At 53.1% G+C, this 24,619-nt stretch overlaps 1 protein-coding gene across 2 annotated transcripts in view; it reads right to left on the minus strand.

Moving 5' to 3' along the window:
* LOC114002435 (cyclic AMP-dependent transcription factor ATF-7) overlaps positions 1-24,619 on the minus strand; it is a 57,366-nt gene that overhangs the window by 28,819 nt on the left and 3,928 nt on the right. Inside the window, exons 1-2 of one of the 2 annotated variants that reach the window (XM_027748403.2) lie at positions 15,037-15,055; positions 11,318-11,386 (exon numbers count right to left, since the gene is read on the minus strand). In XM_027748403.2, the coding sequence (XP_027604204.1) occupies positions 11,318-11,365 (48 nt within the window). In that variant the 5' untranslated portion in view covers positions 11,366-11,386; positions 15,037-15,055. Of the gene's footprint in view, positions 1-11,317; positions 11,387-15,036; positions 15,056-24,619 lie in introns of those variants that run through there. The other variant, XM_027748401.2, reaches the window with a different exon arrangement.

Below are 24,619 nucleotides of genomic sequence, written 5' to 3' on the forward strand. Positions count from 1 at the left end.
CTCCAACCTCCCGCGGCACAGGAGCTGCTAAAGAACTGTATTTATGGAGCTTGAACAGCTCGACCTGAGACCCGACCCCGAGGAAGGTTCTCACACAAAGGAGCACAGACTGAGGGGGGGGGGAGTGTGAGCCCAAAAAACCCCCGAAAGCATAAAAAACTTACAACTAAAAATCCCCCATCTCTCTAGAAATACAGATATTATGGTTTAAAGGTGGTTTTCTACCCTGCTCTCCAGCAACGAGGTGCTGGGGGGCTTCTCCCCCCCCGGCCCCAAGCACTCAGGGCAGTGTCTCCTGTTTGCCCGTGCTCCAGTATCACCAGTATTCCCAGTATTCCTGCTACCAGGGCTGGCAGAGGCGCATGGATCTGCGCCTGCCGCAGAGGGGCGAAGCATCCTTGGGAGAAAAAGGGAGGATTTCAGCTGCAAGAGTCGTGTGGAGCTGCCTCCTGGTGCCTCTGCAAAGCTCAGGCCGGGGCTGAGACCCGAACAGGGCTCAGGAAAACAAGCCCCCCGGTTTATTTGGGTACTGAAATAACACCACACCACTGGGGGGTGGTCCCAAAGACCTCTGTGCAGGGCTGAGCCAAAGGGAAACCTGCTGGTCCTTCTTGCTGCTGCTGGGGAAAGGGATGAAGTCCCAGGCAGAATCCCCCCCACGCTGCTTATTTTTTGTCCTTCAGTGACAACTCGGTTGGATTTTACACAAGGAGTTTACAGAAAATCCTGCAAACTAAGGCACCTTTTCATTTCCATCCTTACCCCTGCTCTGACTCTGATTCTGGGATACTCATGACACCGATAACGAGGCCTCTGTCAAAGCTGTGCTCTGAGGAACAAGTGATTTGTTCTTGCAGTAAAACATAAAGGATTTATAATTGCCTCAGAGCAGCAGGCAGGGGAGCAAGTGAGGCTTCAAAACCAAACAGCCTTGATTTCAAAATACTGGTTTTAACACGGCCAAGAAAACACCCAGTGCTCAAAAGAGGGAAGAAAAGCTCAACCCTGAGCATTTGGCAGCACCTTTGGGTGCACCCTAAGACCCCTCTCTCGCTTCCTAAGCAGCCTCCCAACTCTCCAAACCCAGAGCCCCATTTCCAGGTGCTTCAGGGAGGGATGACACACAGGTTTTGCAGCTCCTAAGACAAGCCTAGCCCAGGTCCAGCTCAGAGCCACGGCCAGACTCCAGGTTCACTTTGGAGCAGCTCTGTGCTCCCTCCTCCTGAGCCCACAGCCACGGGCCTTTGGGTCAGTCCCATCTCAGGGTAACACCTGAGCCCAGCTCAGTTTCTGAGCAAACTGGCAGCACAGTTTGCATTTCTGGAACAGAGCACAAGCTCTAGGTGAGGACTCACTTCAGATCAGTTTGTTCAAAGCAGAAACTCTGTGGGCATGAACCAAAACCAGAAGAAACCATTCCCTGCAACCGCACGGCCAAGCTCCTCTGGGGGTATTTTTGCAGCCCTGATCATGTTCTCAAGAAAGGAGAAACTTTCCCTCCTCATTCCCTGCTGCTGCAGAAAGTGGAGACCATCCCATGGTTTGGGAACAGCGAGGATATGGCTGAAATCCCAAATTTAAATCCTTAGAAATCTGTTGGAGTCTGAGGAACTCCAGCCCCGGCTCGATGTGAGCGGCACAAGGAGCAGCACTGCAGGTGTGAGTGTGCACGGAGGGAGAACAGCCCCCTTGGAACAGTAAACCCCGAGTAAAGCCCTGAGTAATGCCTGTGTATCCCGGGGTACCTGCCAAGCCCTGTGTGGGGAGTGGGCTGGAGCTGCTCCCCTGCATCCGGAGCAGGGGATGCTCCTCAGCCAGCCCAGCACGGGGGGGCTGCAGCCAGGAGCTCCTGTCCATACAAACACACGTGCAGATGCACATATATGGCTGTTTATATAGGGCCACATCCTGGCATTCAGTCCCTCTCTCTGTATATTTATAGCTGCTGAGTCTGCAAGTCCCCCTCGGAGAGCAGATGGCTCCACAGCCCAGCTTCCCTGGAAATGGGGCCCGACGGCCTGTGGCTCAGCGCCCTTCCCCGAATCCAGGAAGGTTAATCCATGTTTGAAGGGGCCCTGAGGAAGCCCCCTGAGCCCCACGAGCTGGCAGGAGGGGCCCTTCTGGGAGACCAGAACCCTCCGTCCCGCTGTGTTTCGGGCGCAATTTGTGACCGGCTGGAGAATCCTCTGGGACACGAGGTGCTCCAAGAGGGCAATGGGCTCCCTTACTGGCTCTTCTACTGCACATGGAACAGGTTCACTGTTGGGTGAACCTGTTGGGTTCACTGTCGCTGCCCCAGAGCCTCCCTTTTCACCCCAAAAGGAGCAGATGTGCCGGTGAAGGGCCGGGGGAGCGCGGCTGCCGCGGCTCTGCGGCACAGCTCAGCCTCCGCCCGCTGCTCCGGGACACGACCCGCATTAAAGCTGCCTCTGCATATTTTAAGGTGTGATTAGGGATTCTGCAGCCTCGGCACAGCATCCCTGAGATGAGAGAGGAAAAGAACACAGCGATTTCTTCAAATGCAGGGGGGCTATTTCTTCCCGGGAACTGCTGCAGCACCGGGAACGGCCACGAAACCCCGCCGAGGGCTCGTTCCAGAACAGTCCCTCACCAGGGCAGAAAGGGAAAAGCTGCTGCCAAACCTCACTGCAGCGCCAGAGCAGGAGCCAGAGGCACAGCCCTGATGTTTCTGGGAAAACCCCAACTAGAGAGGAACTGACAGGAGCTGAACTTACCTCCTCTACGTGCACGTTCCACCCCTTTGTGCGAGGCAGCAGCTACTTCACACACACAAAACCAACCCACAGATATCTCATCAACCAGCTCTGGGAGGTTTCCAGTGAAACACCCAGCAGAGCCTTAGTGAGCATCTCCACTGCAGCTTCCAGAGACCTTTTCCCAGTCATATTCCAGCGTGGCACACGCAGGGGGACACTGCAAGAGTCTAAAATACACATAACCACTCTTTGTGGATAAACAGGGCTTCAATGCCCCTTAAAACAACCCCAGAACAGCAGCAGGGGTGGCTGTTTATTTACAAATTGGCTTTTAAAATAGCTGGCCGACAAGGGTTTTAACACCTCAAAGGTGATGGGGGGAGGCTTTTCAGATTTAAATGTTTTAAAGTTTTCTATGGGCAACGGGTACTGCAGAACTCAGAGCTGGGTCAAACACTTTAAAAGCGTTAGGACGCCAAATCAAGGCTCGGTTTTCACAATATGTTATTTCAAATGTTACATTTAGGTGTTATCCACAAGAACACTGCGAATAAGAACAGTTCCTGGCTGTCCCTGTGTGGAAGGGACAAACTGCTCTTGCACACACGTGGCAGCTCCCGTGGCTCCCACAAGGGCAGTGTGTGCACAGCCAAGTGTCCTTGGGCATTACAGAGTTCCACCTACACACATTCCCAATTTCCAGGTTAAACCACATCACCCTTTCCTGACAAAAATTTAAAAAATTCCCAACCCACATAAAACAGACCCCCCAGGAGATTGTGGTGACGCTCTCACGGGTCTCTGCATCCTGCTGCAGCATCCCTGGTCCCCACAGCTGTCCTGGGAAGGCAGCAGGGTTAAAGCCAGGAAGCTTCTCCACCTGCAGGACAGCAGAAAGCAGGAAAAGCAGCAGGGAAAGGGAGAGAGAAAGGGAACTGCCAGCTCCCTGTCCGTGTGTCCTGCTGCACCAGGCACAGCAGTGACCGCCCGGGGCCGTTTGTAACCTCCTTTCTCCAGGGGAGGGAGGGAGGGGGGGGGGGAAAGAACAGCAAGAAACGAGGAATTCTAACACAGGGTTAGGATGCAGCCCTCGGGAGCAGAGCAGGGAGAAGCCTGAGCAAGGGCCCTGCAGCAGAAAAGCCTTTGCTTTTCCTGCAAGGACACTCTGCAGCACGAGGCTCCCGGGCTCGAGTGGCCAGCGCTCGCTCGCCAGCTTGTCCAAGTGCCCGGGAAGTGCTGGGAACACCAACACAGCCATCCCTCGGGAAGCACAGCTCCTCATTAACACCAAATCAGCCAGAGGGGATTAGACATGTTTTCCTGCACGGAATGAACCACCAGCGTTGTTGTGGGGCATTAAAAGCCGGGTCTGGCAGAGGCGGACGCGGCGGCTTCTTCCAGAGCCGCAGGATCCGTGTGGAGGCCGGTGGGTCCTTTGGCATCCAGGCTCCTATTTGGAATTTGGAAAGCTGTCCAGCCCTGTCTCCATGTGACAGACGAGGGTCTGTGGTTCACACGTGCTCCCACTGCAGAGCAGCGCCGGCGTTCCAAGAACTGCCAAGGAATCCCAGCCAGAGGAATGATAAAGATTTTAACTTACAGGAAATGCTGCTATTAAATAATATTTAAGTCTTAATTATATTTTAAACCAGCCATTTTATAAAAAAAGAAGTTCTATTACAGTGCTTTTGTAGTTAAAGGTCTGTCAACATTTCCATTTTAAACCTTCATTTCTAGGGGGTTTATAATTTGGCCATAAAAATTCATTCTAGGCTGGAACTTGGCAAACAGGGGCTCAGCCTAGGAGCAATATTTTTTATTATCCAATTTGGTTTAAATTGGTTTGGCCGTTTTTAAGTTATAGGAGTGTAAAAAATAAACGTTTACTGGTTTCAGATGCCTTCTCAAGCTTATTATTATTCAAAATTAGCTTTCCCCTCCCCACCTCCAAAAAATACCTTCAGCGAGAGGTGGGAGAGATCGTTTCACTCTGCTGACAATACAGGAGTTACAGCTCAAATTAATTCCCTCCTTTTGCTGCCAACAACTAAAGAGTTCCTAGAGCCAACCCTACTTCCACATGGAGCCATTCCGGCCTCAACGTTGGGAGCTTTGTGCAGCATCTGCCACTCTGTCCCGACGTGCTGCAGGTCCTGCAGCTGTACAGGCCTTCAGCTGAAATAAATAATTAACTCTGGAAAACCTGCATTCCTGGAAAATAACGGAAGACTCTTTAAAGCGAGATGTTTCTCTGTAGAATTTTATATCGGCTGTGGCAGCTTCAAATAAAAGCTGCAGCTGTGACGGAGCCGGGCTGCGCGGCGAGGAATTCCTCACCGTGGAGCTTCACATTTTCCTCCTTCGGTTTAAACAACAGAACAGAAACTGGTTTTTATGGCTCAGCTCCCCAACCCACCTGGGTGCCGTAGGGACACGACTCCGACGTGCCTCCGCATGTTAAGTGCGGGCAAGGGGGAGCTGTGCCCCAGCACGACAAAAAGGAGGATTTGATCCTCGCTCCCTCGTTAAATCCCACGATTTTTCATGTTAACATTCGGCTGGCGCAGGGCGGGGGGGGATTGGCCACAGCTCGTCCCCAACAGGGACACGTGAAGGAAAGATCTGCACTGCCTGGGGCCAGCTGGGAGGGCTGCAGGGGGATGGATGGGAGCTGCTGCCCGCGCCATCCGACCCAGGGCGTGGGGACAGGGTCGCCTGGGGGGTCCTGGAGATGAGACCTGGTGTGGATCGTGCCCATAACCCCGGCAGGGGCAGCTCCAAGTCCTGCTCCTGCCGTGCCACGGCCACCAGCCCCATCCAGCTCCGTGTCCACCCTGCTCCACAGAAGCCACTCTCCTGGATAATAAGGCTCAGATTTCCAAAGGCTCCCACTCGTCAAACCAGGGGCTGGAAGGAGCCTGAATTCTTTAGGAACAACACCCTGTGCCTGTGTCCAAGGCCAGTCCCACTTCCCCTCCTGCCAGGGCAGGAACAGTTTCTGCTGGAGGCCAGGGTGCCACAACTCTGCTCAATAACCATTTAAATTCCAGTTTGCTCCAGCAGCCCGGAGCCAGTTGGGCTGCAGGTTTTTAAGGATTCGATTTTAACTCCCTGAATTCCTTAGGCAGTTTGTCTGCCTTCCTTTCCTAAGCCTCGGGACCAGCCTCCAGAGGCAGAGCCTGAGGAGGCTGTTAAACCAAGGAGTGTTTCTTTCTCATCTCCAGACCAAACACATCCGTGTCCTGCACTCCCATGGGCCAGGCTGGCAGCGAGCTCTGGCTGGGCTGAGACATCCCTGGAGTCAAGGTGGCTCCTGGCAGCTTCCAGACTGGGAATGTTTCACTTTAGGTCATAACTGGAAGGAGGGAAGGACACTGCAAAGCAAACCTTTGGAATTACAGCCAAGGACAGATGCTTTGTGGGAAGGCAAAAGGGCACAGGCCCTTCCTCCCTCTCACCTCTGGGCTCTCTCCACACCTGCCTACTCCTGCTTCCCTCTTGTCCTGCCTCTTTCCATCACAGGAGCTCATCTTGGAAGATCTGATCTGCTCCCACCTGTCCCAGGGTGGACTCTTTAACCAGGGACAGGACTCATTCCTCGTCCTGGTGGAGCTGGGTCCCTTCCTTTCAGTGGGATGAAGATGGGCCAGTACGAGCCTCAGCTCAGGCTGATCACAGCTGCAAATCCCACAGCTGGACATCCCAGAGGAACAGGGACACGGTGCAGTTCCACAGCTGCAAATCCCACAGCTGGACATCCCAGAGGAACAGGGACACGGTGCAGTTCCACAGCTGCAGTTCCAGAGTAGCCAAGGAACGGGGGACACGGTGCCACCCCAAAGTTGGACTGGTGACAGGGAGAGCTTGGGAAGAGGAAGGGGTTGGTTTTTCCTCTCCACATCGTATAAAAGGACTAATCCATATTCGTTTGGATTATACAAGCTCCAAAACACACCTCAGCCTCCGACCCGCGCTCACCCAATCGCAGGAGCCATTTGGTGCCTCGTATATTACTGGGCAATAGAGATTTAAGGGATAATGGTCATGGCAGCAGAGTATACAAAGCAATAAACTGCTTTTGAGGTTGGTTAAATGCCAAGTGATGCTGAGGCCTCGATGCCATAAACATTATTTCTATTATATGACAAGATAAGAGGATACAATAAACCACAAAGAAGAAAAATCATTTTCTGGCCTCGTGAAAGTTCTGGGCTTGGCGTTTCCTGGACACTGCACGGGCAGCACCTCCGTGCACGGGGTTCAGGGGGAATAAACTGGTAAATTAAGGGTGGGTTTAAAAAGTAAACGATTGTCTGAGGAAATGGCCTGGATAACTGGGGCTCTGGAATTAGGACCGGAGTGATGACTTGTCTCACTTATAAAAGTGAAATGGTGTGGAGGGGGGAAGAAGGGGCTGGGGAAAGTCGTGCTCCCAGTTGAACACATTCAATATTATGGCCCCTCTGTTAGTTCTGGCAACAGAAGTGCACAAACAGTTCAATTAATCAAGATATTCCTCCACGAGGCTCTGTAAAGCCTTGAGCATCCAGTGCTCCCAAGGCCTCCAGGACTGGAGCAGAAGGCATGGTGCCAGAGGCACATCCATCCCTGAGCTGCATCTCAGTGCCAGCTCACCTGCCCCAGGCAGCTGCTGGGCCCCCGAGAGGGTTTGATGCAGTTTTCCAAGGGAGGAGATGGAGCCAGACATGGAGAAACTTCCCTGCGGTTCCCGAGCTCCGGAGCCCCCCGAGCCCCTCCTTGTCCCAGACCTGTGTGCTGGGTGCTGTCAGGAGCTGGGTGAAGGTTTCATTCCCTTGCTCTAAAGAGGTGGAGCTGTCCCACTGCACAGACCTCGGGAACACACCTTGGGAACACCTTCCAACTCCGACGGCAACACCCGAGTTCTCCCGAGCCCTCGGCTGCGCTGGAGCCTCTCACCATCCGAGCGCTCGGAAGGGGATTAGGAGACTTTAACAGTGATTAGCAGCACACACCACCCCAGATTCATTTCACTGAACAGATTCAGTGACTCCAGGCATCACTCTCTGCCTTCCACAGGCATTCCAGAGGCAGGGCCCTGCTCCAGCTCCTGGGGGGGGCACATCCCTGCTGGGGAACAGCTCCACTCCCTCTGCCCGGAGAGCTGGGGAAGGGGAAAATGTGCCACCTGTCCTGCTCGGGAAGGAACCGGCCACACGACCTTGGGAGGAATGTTCTTTTAACGGCAGCATCTGCGGCACATTCGGAGTCAGCTGTGCCACCACGGCCCCGCTGCTGGGAAGGGACTGCTGGGAGAATCCCAAAATAACCCCCACTGTAGCCCTGGCAACCCAAACATGTTTACAGCCCACTGCACCCCCCGGCACGGCGAGATCTGCTCGGCTATTTTCGGTGGCCATTCCCTCTTCCCCCTCCTTGCTGCCCTGAAGGGCTTTGCAGCCTTTTTTCCACGTGGAAACAGGGAAGGAAAAGGAGGAAAAAAGGGCATAAGGCGTAAAAGCTGGGGCTGTACCAGCTACAGAGGGAATGAAGCAGCTGATGGTTCAAAGATTAACACAATTTCTTTTTTCCTTTACACCAAAGGGGGGAATCACCACTGGCTTCAGATCTGTTTGGCTCAGCTCTCCCCTCTCCTCTTCCCGTGCCCAATGGACTGGGCATGGGATCAAAGGTTCAGAACTGAAAGGAACCAAGCGTGGAAGGACCTGGCCAGGAGTCATCCCAAAAATGCTGACCTGGACAACACTGAGAGGCTCAACAGCCACTGACACCCTCCCATTCCAACGGCTTTTCCAAAGCAAAACGTACCCAAAGTTCTCGAGGGAACAGGAGAAAAGGCTGAATGAATCCTTGCTGGAAGCCTCCCTCCTCCCCAGAGCCTGGTTTGGGGTGGGAAATGCTTCCCAGTACCATGGCCCTGCTTGGGCCTGCCCAAGTGCCTGGGTGAGGAAAATGGGATTGCCTTCCCAAAAGCTCAAAGCTCTGGATCCTACAGACTCCACTGGGAAGGTTGGGATGTTCTGCTGGTGGCTCACATGGACCTGAATGTCCCTTTTTGTCCCCTGTGTTTGAAGACAAATGTCTCCATCCGTGGAGGGGAGGGAAAGAACTGAGAGAGCTGCAGCCCCCTCTGACCCTTCCCAGGCTCCACATTAACCTGAGTGCACATGGAGAAGCCATTCCTGATGGGATGATCCCCAGTGGCTTGTCCAGGGTCAGGGTTCAGTGCCAGAAAGCAGCACAAGCTGCTGGGGAACCAGTGTGGCCCCTGTCCCTGAGCCCTGCGGCAGCTGCAGCCCCCAGCTCCAAACCCACACTTATCCTCCAAACTCCCAACTCTGCTGCCCTGCCCAGCTCATCCCAATGATCCCACTTTATTCTGTTTGCCCAGGGAGCTCAGCTCAGCCAGAATGAGCTTTAGCTGATCTGTGATGGTGTGCACAGCTCCAGGATCCCACTGGGCTCCTCCAGCTCTCCTTAAACCCTGAGCTGAGCTCAGCTGGTTAGAGCCTGGTGCTAATAATGCCAAGGTCTTGGTTCCAATCTCTGGAGGGGCCATTCACTGAAGAGCTGGACTTGAAGATCCTTGTGGGTCCCTTCCAACTCAGAATATTCTGTGATTCTCTAAAAACCTTCAACGTGGGGCTGAGGTACAGGACTGAGGACAAAAAAATGCAGGTAAGACACCAGGACTTAGAGAGAAAGGCTCAGAGCACCCTGGGTTTAGTTAAGGGATGACCCATCAGCCAGCAAACACCTACCAACACCTGGAATTCCACAGGGAGGATCTTCTGCCCAACAAACAAACATCAACTCCATCCCCAGCCCGGATGCTGCAGCCGAACAGGTTCAGACTGGAAATAAGGCATCACTTTTCCCTCCCAGCAAAAGCAATTAACTATTAGAGCAACTTAACCGAGGGCTGTGGCGAATTTTCCATCGCTGGAAATATTTTACATCAAGCTTGGATCATCACATTTAATACCTGCTCTGGTTTGAACAGGCATTGAAGGACGTTCTAGGAAACTGTGCACGAGGTCAGGCTGGATCACCATGAATCATCCCGGTATGAATTACCCGGATTCCAACATTTCCATATTAACATGAAGAATTGTCAGAATTACCCATAAGCAGCAGGCTGGAACAGCGAAAGGAGGAAGCAACCACCTTTATATGTCATTTGTGGGAGATTGTGGGAGATTAAATTTAAATACATTGTTGTTTGCCTTAATTGCTTGTTTGAATCCGATTTTAAGGCTGTATGATTGAAGTGCTCACACCATTAAGTGCTCAAACACAGCTAATACATTTTATAAATGACTTGCACAATTTCACAGGCAAAGAAGTTTCAGATAAAAAGCAGCCTACAAAAAAAAAAAAAAGGCAAAAGGAGGAAGATCACCTGCAAGTGGGCAGAGAAGGCTCCGGATGGGGCTCGTGCCAGAAGGACCAGAAAGCTGGGAAGCCTTATCTGTGTGTTTTCAAAGAGCCCCAGTCCCCAGCAGTTACCAGATGAGGTTTTTGACCCGTTTTTTGTGCTATAAAAACAAACAGCACCACAGAACCCACACTCAGCCTCAGAGGAGGTGCCCTGGGGACGCAGAATTATCTCTAATTTCAATTGGGAGACCCACAGGAGGCATTAAGGTACTAAATGAATTGAAGAACTGGGGGGACACACACACACAGGGGGGTACCCTGGAATTGGTTATCGCTCCCAAACCCATTCCAGCCATCCCAATTTGGCAACCCAACACCCAATGGCTGCAGCCAGGAAAACCAGAGTGAGCACATCACTTAATACCTAATTCAAAGCCACAATTCCCCCCCCTTCTCCTTTCCCTACAAAAGGCATTTTGAGGTTCTAATGCTTCAGGAAAGACAAACACAAATCTCCCTGGGCTCTGCATGGGGCTGCACTTCCACAGCAGCCCCAGTTTCCAAGAGCTCCCATTAAATCAGCCCCAGCAGGAACTGCACGATCCTCCCATTCCTCCCAATACCAGGGCGTGTGAGAGACCCCAAGCTCAGCACCAGTTTCCCTGCAAACCCAAGGAAAACGGGATGGGAAGGTGCCCACCCAGGCAGGTGATCAGAAGGGGATGTGCCTTGTTCAGATCCCTCGCCCCGGGAAAGGCAGCGGCAGCTCCAGGGAGCAGAAACTCACAATGGGATGGCAAGAAAAGCCATCCCAAAATAGCCACAGCAGTTTGGGGCTCACCTAACACAGACCATCACCTGTCACATTCCCAGCTGCTCCACGGGACGGGCTCTAGAGCCACCTCACCCCGGGGAGGGGGGGAGCGGGTCTGTCCTCTGGGAGAGGAGGAGCAGCCTTAGCAGGAGCCCTGAATTCCAGGGGGGAACTCGGCGAGATCCCCGGGGGGGCTCGTGGCAAACACCAGCAGCACAGCGAGGAGCCCCCCTCCGAGCCGGCTCCGAGCGCCCGGGCCGCTCGTAACGGGGATTTACACGCTGCCAATCCCGGGATCTGATTACCTCCCGGGATCCCGTCAAACACCGGCTTTAAGCGCTTTGGCTCCGCGATAAAACAGCCACTTTGATTCACGGCGCTCCCGTAAAGCCGCCCGGATCCATACCTGTCCGCAGCCCGGGGCACCGCACACGAACGGCCTGTCGTCGCCCATATTTCACACGGCCGAGCTGAGCTGGGGGAGAGGAGAGAAGGGGAAATTGTTAAATAAGCTCCAGAAAAATCGCCAGTATGGAGAGCAGCGGCTGCCCTTTGCCGCGCCGCCGTTAATCAGGGGAGGAGGGTCCCCGTGCCCCCGACACAACCCGCGGAGGGGGATTAATCCAAGCCGAGTTTTAAATAAAGCTTGGGAGGTGATTTTTTCCTGGAGGAAGGGAAGTGGGACAGGGCAGGCCTGGAAAGGTGTGGGAGCTTCCAACGCAAGGCCCAGAGGATCGAGGGACCTTCGGCAGCTCGGTGTCACCTCCTGCAAGATGAGGACAACGCTCAACCCTTGTGAAAGACCACCCAGTGCAGCAAAGACCCCTTGGCACCAAACCCTCCCTTAGTATTTACAGTATCATGGAATTGTGGAACATCTTGAGCTGGAAGGGACCCACAAGGATCATCGAGTCCAGCTCCTGGCCCTGCCCAGGATAAGCCCAAGAATCCCCTGCACATACAGAAAAATGGAATCATGGAATATCCTGGGCTGGAAAGGACCCACAAGGATCATCAAGTCCAACTCCTGGCTCTGTGTAGGACCAGCCCAAGAATCCCCCCCCCCAGACACACGAGGAAAGACAGTGACAATCTCCAGGAAAACAAAGTGCAAGCAAGCAGCGATCAAATAAATCCAAGTCCTCTCTCTGTACCAGTTATATTTTCAATGGGAGAGAACTAAAATTTGTCATTTAATTAATTAAGGGATTATAGGAGTGGTGCTCCGTTTTACAAGGCAATAATCTGGCTCCCCAGTGGGTAAACTACAAGGCTGATGGCAGGGGTAGTTTATCACGGATTACAGCCAAGGATAACAAAACACTCAGCCCTATTATGCTACAAGTGAAGCTATTCTTATTAATAAAAAATAAGAGTAAATAAAGTAACCCCCCCCCCCACCTCAAATTCAAGAAATAACGGTCCCCTCCACCCACTGATATTTTTATAGGAGGATTTTAAAAAGCTGTAATAAAGCAAATGCTCTCCCTTCGGGGGGTTGCTGTGGGAACACGCTTGGGCTGCTCGTGTTGCTTCCAGCATCTCCTGCTCCAAGTTGGGCGCTTGGCTCAGCTGGGGAGGGACCCAGAGCACAGCCATGGGCTCTGGGGGGAAGGTTCTGCACTTCCAGCCCTGAGCACCCACACCAGGGTGGGGAGGGAGGGTTGGTATTTTTAGGAGCTCTGTGAGAAAGTGCTCCAAGAATGCGGCTCAGCAGCGGAGGGGGAGCATGTGCTGCAGAAACAGCCCCTTCTGCTCTCAGTGAAAAGGCACAGGAATCAATTATTGCTTAATATGAAAAAAAAAAAAAGGTTATTTTTCTATTGCTGGGACAGTCAGCAGCTACACGGGCTCGAGGGGGTGAATTCCCTCCCCTTGCCTGCAGCGACAACAACCGAAGTGTGATGAGAGAGGAGCTGCCAGCTCTTCTCCCAGAAAAACAGGAGAGAGAGGCATCCACAGCACCGGGCTGTGTCTGGATTTATTAAGCCAAACTCCAGGGTCTGTGCAAACAGGACTCAGAAAGGATAAATGTCCCTGTCAGAAATGGGACGGGCTGGCAGCCAAACCGCTGCCCAGCCCAGGACAGGGATAACAAAGGCAACCAAATGGCCCAGGAGCATCCACCCACCTCAGAGCAGCCCCCAGAAGTGACACAGGGCTGGCAGAGCTGGGGGTGGCCTGGCAGGGGATGGCAGCACCTTGGGCAGGAAGGGCAAATCCCACCCAAGGCGAGCCTTGAGGTGACACCAAAACGCGTCTGACTGGGGACACGTTACAGACGAGACTCTTCATATCACCCTTCTGAACTTCTACCCAAGCTCCAAACTGGGAACTCCAGAATCCAAAGTGCTGCTAAGGAGACAGGGATCCCCCTTCCATCCGCAGCCACCTGATCCTCCTCCCAGAGGAATCTCCCTGGGCCCTGGAGCAGCTGCCTCTCACACATCTGCTGTGTCCCAACAGCGGACACATGAGCCGCTGTCATGACCTGCTCCCAAGGCACGGAGACACCCAGGCTTCCTTGGGAAGTCTGAACAGGCAGAAGGAGCCTCTGGCAGGGAGGGATGAAGAAGTCAAACCCTCTCCTGTGACACCAAACCACGGCTCAGATCAGCTCCCTGACATTGCAAAGAGGAGAAGCACAGAGGGATTGAACACCTTGGTCACCTGTGCTCGAGGTCCAGAGCCATCATATGTGAACCCCACAGCTATCACACATCCAAAGCTGTTGTACCTGAACCCCAAAAGCCATCACCCCTGAACCCCAGACCTATTGCACCTGAGGTCTGGAGCCATCACACCTGAACTCCAAAGCTGTTGTACCTGAACCCCAAAGCTGTCGTACCCAAACCCCAGATCTATCACACCTGAACCCCAAAGCTGTTGTACCTGAACCCCAAAGCTGTCGTACCCAAACCCCAGCTCTATCACACCTGAACCCCCGGCCCCAGAATGGCCACATGTCCATCCGAATGCGAAGCTTGACCATGTGGAGCCCAAAACTCCTCATCCTCAGGGCCAGGGATGCTGGTGAGCTGCTCCACAAAGGCACAGTTTGTTCTCAATTAATCACAGCAATCAGAGGTTCTCTGCCAGTCCAGCACCCCAGTACAGAGCTGTGGCACTGGGACAGCAGCAAAGTCACCCAGCACTGAAGGGCAGCTGTGATGCCCCTCACTGCCAGAGCCAGGCTGGTGCTGGAAGTGTCTCAAGAGTCTTTAAATCACCCTCCTACGGTTAAGCTGGGCTGTGTGGGATGAGGCTGGGGATGTGTTTATTCCATCAACAAACAGATCTTGGTGTTAAACATGAGCAGAGCTGTGCTGGAGGGAGATGCTGACTTCACAGGGCAGCCAAGCTGAGCTTTTTTAATTAACACAGGTCAGAGATCCGTCCTCGCCGCCAGCACCAAGAACTGCGGGGTCTCTCTGCCTCGAATCTGTGCTTCCGTAAAACCTCTCTGAGAAATTAAAGGACCAGGATCAGCTGCCAATCCCAGGGCTCTGACAGCACAGAAAAACCATCCCAGAGCCGATGGCACATCGGCTGCCCAGAGCAGGACAAAAAAACTGGGCCAACACACTGCAAAAGCCTCCGTTTCCTTGAGCTTGCAAAGTGTCAGCAGGATTTGCTCATTCCTTAAGGCAAGATTTAGCTGCTCGTTCACTGCAGAATATGACTGGTATGTACATACATGTGCTCAGATTTATGTCACATTTAGTCAGGATAAATTGCTTCAATAAATTCTATCCTTAAGAAGAGGCAGAACGAGGAGCTGATTGGATACCGGGAGCACATTCCCATCCCTCTTCCGGCAGCCACGGGACAGTATTTCACTGTTTTGATGATTTTTAGCATGTTGGACACAGCGAGGGGAGGAAGAAATGCAGATTACTGAGCACTCCAGAGCTCAGTCAGACACACCTTGAGAGGCAGCTGCTGGCTCAGGGGAGCTGGAGAAGCATTTTCACCCAAACCAGACCGTCAGCCCCTCAGATCCCCCAGGACACGGCCACCCCTCACATCCCTTTCCATCACCTCCATCCCAATCCCCTGCTGCCCCCAGGATAAGGGCATCAAGTGGCAGGAGCATCAAACACTAACAAAAGGTGTAACACTGACCTTGGCCATGAACCACAAGCCCAGGGGTGAAGTTCTGGACAAGGTTACAAGCAACGCCCAAGTGTGTCCAGTGACAGGATGATGTCACCTCTAAAATTAAAATATGCATTTTACCCACCTAAACAGGTTCTCAGGGTAAGAGTTGGAGAGGGGAGAGACTGCAGGTACCCAGTGAAAGCCAGAACCTTCCCTTCCCTTCTCAGCAATTCACTTGCTGCCCATCAGAGCCTCTATTCATCACAAACCACCCAACTGGGACCCTGGGCTGGGATGAGCTGGTTTTGCTCACCTCAATTACCACAATTCCCACTTATTTCGAAGTTTAATCCTTCCTGCAGACACTGAAGCCAGCCCAGATGCTGCCATCCCCATGGTACATCAGTCCATAAACCCAAGTGGTCCCAAAGCATGTTAACTAACCCATTAAGAGAAAACAGAGCCTGTTATCCTGGTCTAGACAGACACCGGGGGGGAATATTTGAAGTCCCTTAAAAGGAATTAGACGTATTACATGCATCAACAACAGCAATCAAAGACCAGCCTTCCTGAACAGCACGTCCCCCAGGACACGTGCTGGCACCTCATGGAACCCATTTGAAAAACTTCAATTTGGAAACAGCTTAGGAAGAGCCAGGAGAAGCGGGATGACGTTTCCAAAGCCCACTTATGGAGCCTTTCCTCCAAGATGCTCCACATCCTTTAATTGCACTGTCTGAGCTTTACAGAGGAGTGTGTGCCCATGGCTCTGGGAGGCATCAGCCTGGTGACAAGGAAAGGGACACAGTCAGACTCATAATTGTCTTTAGCTCTGCCACCCACAGCTCTTTTCACAGCCCTTACCACAGCCACCCCACAGCCGGGCGCTCGCACGCGTCGGGATGGGGTTGTGTGTTGGTGAAGCTTCCCCGGACCTGTTCCAGCTGAATTCCTGACAAGTAGCTGAGGCTGGAAGCAGCCTCAAGCCAGGATTTGTAAATCTTGAGTCATGTCTCCTCTGGTTTGCCAAAGTCACGAGTGACTGGCCCCTCAAAACAAACCCTTTTCCTTAAACCTCAGCGTGAAGACGGAAGAAGCTCCCGGCTCGTTCATTCTGCTGAACGTTGGGGATAGAGCTGGGCTGAAAAATGCTCTAAAAATAAGGCTCTATTGTTGTCCTTGCATGTGACTTGTCATTGCAGGAATGTTCATGCCCAACACTTGCATCTGGGCCTTGCAGGACGAGCTGAAATGCTCCAGATCCCAACATTTGGGAGGAGACAAACACTGTTCTGTGTTGAGGCTGCCAGCACAGATCCCTCCCAGCACAGATTCCTCCCCAGCAGGGATCCCTCCCAATGTGGATCCCTCCCCAGAACGGATCCCTCCCAACACAGATCCCTCCCAGCATGGATCTCTTCCCAGTACAGATCCCCCTCCATCACAGATCCCTCACTCCTATACCAGTACAAGCACATTTATGGTTTATGCCCATAAATCATGAGGATAAACTTTACATTAATATGACCACAAAATTAAAGTTGGAGGTTGCACCAGCTATGAAACAAAACCAGAAGAGCTGCAGAGCAACCTCCTAAAAATAGGCTTAAACAGAAGAGACACAAAAGCACGTTGCACGTTCTGCTGACAGAGTCTCTCTGCTAAGATTCCTCACCTGAGTGAGGAATGAGCTGCAAAATGAGTCAGAAGAAAGAAAACTGCTGGAGAGAGGGACATCAAGAGCAAGGCTGTCCCTAGGGAAAGGTGCAGTGAAGGGCTGTGAGCTTCCAGGAGGGGAGCAGGCACTGGCAGGGACCACCAAACCTCCCTGTGCAGGAGTTTCTGTAGTTCTTGTTCAGGTTCCAGTAAAGGCCTTGGGCTCCCATTGCTCCCTCACACCTGCAGCCTTCAAAAGGGCAAACCACTGCTGGAGCAAAAGGGACAATTTGGGCCATTTCAACACTGATTTTGTAAGTGTGCCAAGAGTTCTGGTCCTGCTGGGAGCAGGGAGGGGGGAAAGGCAGACACACAGAATCACAGAATGTTCCCAGTTGGAATGGACCCACAAGGATCATCGAGCCCAACTCTTAAGTGAATGGGGATCAAATCCCACACAAGGTAAATAACTGCTGGTGCCTGTGCTGGGATTGGTGCTGACTCCACACCCAGCACCCCAAAAAGGGTCCAACAGGGGCTCCAGGCAGAGGGAGTTACCTGAGATGGGCAACGAGAATAAAGCCAGGTTCAGTGCCTCCCTGCAGGACACACACTGCACAGGGATTACAGCTGCTTTACTCTCCAAAACAAAAAGCTCCCTGCACAGTCACAAACCCCATCGCCCTCGGGCCTGCAGGAACAAGTCCAAGCAAAGGTGCAGCTGAAGGTGAGGTGTCTCTACCAACAGGCAGCACCACAAACCTGTTTGCAATCCTCCCGGGCTGTTAAATAGGGCAAAGAGTCCTCCAGAAGGGCAGAGGATCCAGGGAGGGCTGGGACTTAGTAGGAGAACTACAGCTGAACTACAGCTGTCAGGAGAACTGACAGTGGAAGCAAAGGCAGAACTGGAGAAGAAACAATGTCTTACCCATATATTTCCCCAAAAGAAAGTTTCATCACTGCCAGGGCCAGCCCGGGGTTCTGCTGCACCTCTGGCAGGTGAAGCTCATTTTCTCCTCAACTGAGTCATTGCTGCTCTTCTGCTTTTCACATCCAGTTTAATGCAAAAGGTAGAGCAGAGGCAGGAGTTAACTTCTGATGAGCCTGAGCTACATGGGATTAATTCTCAGAGACTAATGAGTCGCCAGGCCATCCCAGCTCCATCTGGGTAAGTTTGTTGAGCCCTGGGAGCCGTGCCAGGAGCTCTAACAACCAGAGCCGCAGCACAAACAAGCCCATTCAAACACAAATGGTGCTCGAGACACCAGCCCAGCCCCAAGGACAGGCAGTGCTGCTGCTGCTGCTGCTGCTGCTGGGGAGAGCAGAGAAACTCACAATAAATGAGATTATTATGGATGGCTGCACCCGAATCCGGGCTGTAGAATCCTCTTCCTACAGGGGGATACACAAATCGCAGGCAGACCCTGTAATTGCCACTGGGAGCTGGAGGAGAGGCCGGTTGCAATCACAAACCAAACTGCTCTTTGGCGAGCAGGAGGGAGAGGAAGGCAGCCTGACAGCCATTTCCAGCCAAGGAGAAAGAAGGAAGCACGAGGCACTGCCCCAAGCTCTCCAAAATAGTACGAGATTTCCACTAAAATGCAAGGAAGGAAACACGTTGCTTTGAGGCCAGGCCAGGAAAGGCTCCTCGTTATTTTTCTGAGTGCAGTCATTAACAGCTCTCTGCCCCGAGCTTCCTGGCCCTCAGAACGATTCCACACTCTGGATGGGTTGGGATCAGCAGGGTCACCGAGGCAGCAGCACCCAGAGAACACTCAGAGGGACCCCCATCCTTCCCCTGCCCTTGGCCAGGGTTTGGTGTTGGTATTCCTTGTCCCAGCCTGGGTTAACAGCCAGCACTGAAGTCATGACTGGGAGCACCATGATCCATCCTCAAGGAGGGGGGGTGGAAAACCAAGAGGTCAAGTTCTTCCTTAAAAAAAACAAGAAGAAAAACTGCCTTCCCATGGAGGCTCCCCTGTGCAGGGTCAGCCCTGCCAGGCAGGGCTTGGGGCCCAACCTGCAAGAGCTGCTTTGTGCAGCCACTTTGGCACCTCATTTCCACAGGGGAACCACTGCTGGCCCCCAGACTGAATTCTGACTGCCAGACTAAATTCGGTGCCTGCAGGGACTCAGGCACAGGGCTCGTCCTGCCCCTCTGGGTGCCCAGAGCTCTCCCTGGCCCTCCCATCTGTGATACACCCAAAGAGATTGCGAAAGACTTTCAGTTTTGCAGGGAGAGGCCCTCGCTGAGCTCAGTGCAGAGGCACAGGCAGCTCTTAGGCCTAAACTCTGCCTTTCAAGTTATTTCGGGGTGTGAGGGAAGGAGGGAGAGTGTTTGCTTTGTAACCAAAAAGCTGCAAGAGCTTAAAATTGTCATCTGGGAAAGGAGGCCAAAAGCTGGCGCTATAAAACCTGCTTCGGAGGCAGAACACCCTTCTGCTTCATAAGCTTGATAAAGTAAACCCAACTGTATAAACTGGAATACTGGCACGGAATGTGCTTGAAGCAAATCCCCCCCAGCCACACGGTATTTAACAAGTCGTTACAGTGAACCTCACGCAAAGTGCCACCACTTACCCCCCCTTTTGTGGGTGTTCAGCACTGCTCAGGCTCCTAGAGGATCCCCTGTCCACAAGAGCATCCCCAAGCAGCTGGAACACGATGGCCTCAGTGGTGTCAGAGATGCACAAACCCCTCACTTCTCACCCTGGAAGTGCCTTGGAGCATCACCAGCCCTGTTAGAAGAACGACCTCTCCCACCAGACATATGTTTGGACCTAAAGTGGCTCCAAAAGCCGCTCCTCAGCTCGCCCAGGAGCAGATGAACTGCAGATTATTCCCATGTGCTTTGGGAGAAGGAAGCGACAGCCAGGACCCAGAGCTGCTCTCCTCCCCTCAGTGTGAAAGATGGGACAGGGAGGCATTGTCAGAGTCCTGTCAAACGTAAACCAAACTCCGGCCAGCGGGATAACACGGGCCCCAGCCCGGCACATCAGCCTTCAGAGCCTTCGCCCAGACAGAAAAGCCTTTTCCCTGCACTTAAAGCAACAAACCTCCTCGGCTGGGAGCTCCAGCCAGCCCACAGGGCTTTTCCCAGCACAGTTCCCACCAGTCCTCCCAAGGACACCAATCACTCAACGCTCTTAGTTCACCACGACAAAGTGTCACTCGCTGACGCTGCCTCCAGGGTCGGGACAAAAACGTTAGAGAGGCTCCATGTCCAGGAGCCTCCTTGCTTGGCCACCCTCCAGGTCAGATCTGGTCTGGCCTCTGCCTTCAGGGAGAGGTGTCAGAGAATGTCCCATGTCACCTCAGCTCAGCCACAGGTCTGCCCAGACACCACAAAGGGCAGAACAACAGGGTTTCATCACTGTTGGGTTTCACACTTCACCAGAAGCTCAGGTGATCTGGAACTGCCCTCAGGAGGTCCCTCTGCTAGCTCCCACTGAGCTGAGAACCCTGGTTTTCCAGTGCCTGGTGAGCACCTCTGGGGTTTGGGGGTCAGGTCTCACCACAAACAGCATCCCCTGGTCTCCCTTCTACGGGCAGAGTCCCCAGAGAGCAGCAGCTCCTGCTCTTCAAATCCTGACTTTAACTCATCCTTGCCAAACATCACCAAAGCAGCCATAGCTTGGCAACCCACATGCCTGAGAGCCCCCAGCTCAGAGCCAAAGAGCAGATTTCCAACACCAAAAGGCATTTTTGTCCAACAGGCTTCGAAGCCTTGGATGAACACGAGACAAAACCCAACATAAACCAGCAAGTCAGCAACTTCCCTGGGCAAGAAGATGAAGACCATCTCTAAATCATCCTCTCATGAAGTCATGTTTCCCTCCTGGTTTCTGGAGGGAAGATGGACTCTGCAGGATGTCCCTAAGGTTGCTTTACACTAAGAGACAAGGGAGAGACCAAACTGCAAGACCCCCAGAGCAGGACTCGTGGGGAGCACCTGGACAGGGGGTTTGGTTTGATCCCATCAAACACAGCGTCCACCTCAACACTGCACCGAGCAGCACGGCCCCAGGCACTGCTTGTGGCCATGTGGTTGCTCCAGGACCTTCTCCAGAACGGGAAGAACTACATAGGAAGTCCCTGAGCCCTCCACTGAGGTCAGAAAAGCCACCACTGAGCCTGGGTCTTCAGACCCAGAGGTCCATCTGTCCCCAGGGTGACAATGGGCAGGAGCACATCCCATCCCACTCCAGCCAAGGAACACAGCATGAGCTTCCCCGTGAGCTCAAGCAAAAGCTCTTCCTTCTTCCTACACACCCCAACTGAACCCCTGCAGCCCAGTGAACAGCTATTCCAAAGGCAGAATCCCAGACACAGGCAGGCAGCCCCTGGATCTTGGCACTACGGCTCTCGGGTCGCCTCGTGTGTCTTCATTAACAGTGATCCATCTTCAGCCCTGCTCTCCCTCCCAGCAGGGACAGCAGCAGTGCCAGAGATCTACTACAGGAGAGAGAAATAATTCAGGTTTAAGGAAGGAAGGAAAAGCCTCCGAGACCCACTGTTCCTTCCCGAGCCGAGATAATTACAAGAAAGCCACGACAAGCCTTGGAGGACGCAGTATTTTACCTAGGAAATGCCTGAGTGACCTAGAAACTGGAGTCCCATTTCCTGAAATTATTTCACCACTTCAGAGCCCTTGTTTCAATGAAAGCAAGGGGAAAAAAAAAAAAGCTGCTGAAAATGAAACATAAGAGCCCAGGTCAAGCTGGAACATATTTTTCCCTGCAATGTGTGTGAATGGTTTGAAGGGAAGAGCAAAGGAACGGGAGAGTGAGAACCCACGGATAAAACTCCTGCCCGTGAATTAAAACAGCTGAACCAGCAGCAGCAGGATGGGGCCAGGAAGGCACTGTGCTCCTCTGCTCATAAAGGAAAAATATCCTGTCCCACCTGTTATTATTCCATCCCACCTGGGCACTTTGCTTTATTCAGCATTCAGAGGCGCACACGCTTCACGTCGCCATGATTTGATACATGAGCCCTAAAATCAGAGGGGAGCAAGAAATATTCCAAACAGAAGCAATGTGTAGAAAGCTGGGGCATTACAGTGAGTTGTTTAAGTGTTTTGGGGGTGAACAGAGGCGTGATTTCCTAGGTAGGAGTTTTCCATAACTCAGAGGTGAGACCTCACGTGGGGCAGGACGCGGCGTCCTAAACGGGCTCCTACACACGGGGGCTTTGCAGGCACTGGAAACGGGGACCTGCCAAAAAGCAACGCCATGAAGCACCTCAGGAACAAATTCCACATCCCAAACAGGGTCTTCTCCCTTCTCCACATGGAATAAAACCCCATTTTTAACCCTTCTGTCCTATGGAACCTCCTCGGAGATGTCTCTGTGGGGCTGGGAAAGCACCAAGTCCCAGAGCCAAAATTCTCCAAACCCTCCATCTGCAACTTTTGAGGGAAAAACCCTCAAGATCTGCAAAAGAACCATTTTCTTGATGTTGGAAAAGGTCTCCAGGATCACAGAATTCAAGGAAAACCTCCCAGGAAAGACATGGCAGCCGGAGCTTTCCCATGGGAGCATCCACAGGGAAAGACAGCACAGAATTAGTGAAAAAGTCATAAAACCCTCAAAGCCCTGAAAATATCCAGCGGGACACTGAGGCTGATCCATCAAGTGGTCAGTGGGGAATTTTAAGGCCAGTTTTCCAAGTCTTCCTCCCATCCCAAGCTGCTGGTTTGGCAGCTCCAGCTCCTGAGACCCCCGAAATCCCACCCTCAAGAACCCCTGGGGGGGGGACAACGACACCACGAAGCACCTCAGGAAACAGGAAACAAAGCAGTGTGGGTTGGGAAGATGGGAGATATCCACACCAAGGGCCAACATCCCTTGGGAACTTCTCAGCACCTCCACCAGACGAGGCACTTGCTCATTAAACCGCTGCCACACTCGGGACCACGACTGAGGATCCGGATGCTGAGCAGTGCTGGGCTCTGACACAAACTCCAGGGAGGCAACAGTGAGCTCTGCCATATAAAGACTCCAAAATCTGACTGAGGTCGTAGATAAACCTCCCCAGCCCTGTTTCCACACCGTCAGTGTGCCCCATCCCGCTGGATGCTCTGCTGTGTCACATTTTTGGGGTCCAGTGGTGCATCCCGGGAGCTGCAGTGACAATCTCACTCCGGATCTCGCCTCCCTCCGCTCCTCATCTATTTTACCAATGCTCAAACCAAAAAAAAAAAGGAAATATTCATACTGCTGGAAGAGCAGAACAGGCAGCAAGTGGCTGTTCTGCAGATCCCACCGCAACGGGAACGACACAGGGGGGACCTCACATTAATTACATTAATTGGCAAAGCTTTCCCTCCCCACACACAGCTTCCTTCAGCTTCACCAGCCGAAGCTCAGCCTCACTTTCCAAAACTCCAAGGCTCTGCAGCACCTCCAGCCATGGACACAACCAGCCAGACCTCTGGAAACAATCGATTTTAAGTAATTGCAACCATTAATTGCTTAGCGATTAAAGATCTGCTGCCTTTGCCTCAGCAGACTCAGCACCGACAAGAGGCTTTGGGCAGCCACCCAAAAAGCCACGTTCTGCTCCAAGTGTGCTCTCCTCCCTCTGGAAGCAGTTAAAGGGGAGAAGGCAGCTCGGTGACACAGGTATAAATACACTCACTTTCCCCGGCGCTGCCAAGGCCGTAACACGCCGAGGGCTGTGAACGGCGGCTTGTGGAGTAGGATTGTTATTCCAAACAGTGCCGAAGGTATTCGGAGCGAGGGCTCTGCCAGCCAGGGCTGGAAAACGTTCTCCATAAGCACAAAACCCCCAGCTGTGCAGAGCTCTGCTCCCTGCAGCACCACGGGCGTCCCAAAGGCAGGGAAGGGGCGAACTCCGAACCACGGAGCGGTTTGGGATGGAAGGGACCTCGCAGACCCCCTCACTCCAAGCTTCACTCTGCTCTGGACTCCAGCCACAACTTGCATCTCACACTGAAGGAGCTCAAATGTCTTTTTTTTGGGAGAAGGGGAGGAAAAAGTCTGAATACTCGCTGCTTTTAGGGCTTTTTGGCAGCCTTGCCCACAAAGGGAGCTCAGAGCTCCGTGGAGAAACCCCGGCGTGGGCAGCAGCTGGCAGGGCGGCTTTGTTTGTCCATGAACCAGCTCCCCTCGGCTGGCACAGTGGCTCCAGCACTGCTGAGATCCCTCACACAGGGTGGGACAGCCAGTGGCATTCCAGACTCTCCGGGGCCAGCTCGCTCCTGCAGTGGGAGCGGCAGCGCCGTTCCCAGTCCCTGCGCTGCTCCCTGGGAGCCACACGCACTGCTTCGGGTGGAAAACCTCAAGAAACGGCTGCTCTCTCTTGGGAGCTCCACTCTGCACCTGTCCTGGGGTCCCTGCTCACCTCCTGCAGCAAACAGGACACTTGGGGCTCAGGGAATTCACCTCCCTCCTCCCAGCTCAGAGCTCAGAGGGAGAGACAAAAAAACCCCCACAATAAATCTGGGCTTAGCCAGGGTGAAGCCTCTCTGTGCTGGGGCTGAGGAGAGCCCCAAATTCCTGCTGTTCCAAACCCAAGGGTCCCACTCCACAAAGGCACAGGAGGACTGACTCTGCCCCAGGTGTACAGGAGGGGGGAAGAGCAAAGGAGCCTCCTGGAATTCCGAGCAGGAAACTGAACTTCAGAGAAGAAATTAAGCCAAACTCCCCACGAGCCAAGACTAATTGCAGCAAAACACACCACAAATACCAGCTCTGGAGAGGGAGAAAAACCCCAGCACGAACATCGAGTGGCTTGGAGAGGAACCTCTGTGGGCACCTCCACGGCTGGACAGTGGGAATGGGCAGTGGGAGCACTGGGAATGTTGGTGCTCTCCAAGGCATGTCCTACAGCTCATCTGGGAGCTGAGGCCACAGGCAAAGCTGGGCCAGGCTCAAACTCCAGCTGCACGTGGGTTAAGCTGGAACTTTTTGGATCTGGGGAAAGC

Source organism: Pipra filicauda, unplaced genomic scaffold (assembly GCF_003945595.2).
Source record: "Pipra filicauda isolate LSUMZ 115617 unplaced genomic scaffold, ASM394559v2 scaffold721_size132957_pilon, whole genome shotgun sequence".
NCBI classification, from domain to species: domain Eukaryota; kingdom Metazoa; phylum Chordata; class Aves; order Passeriformes; family Pipridae; genus Pipra; species Pipra filicauda.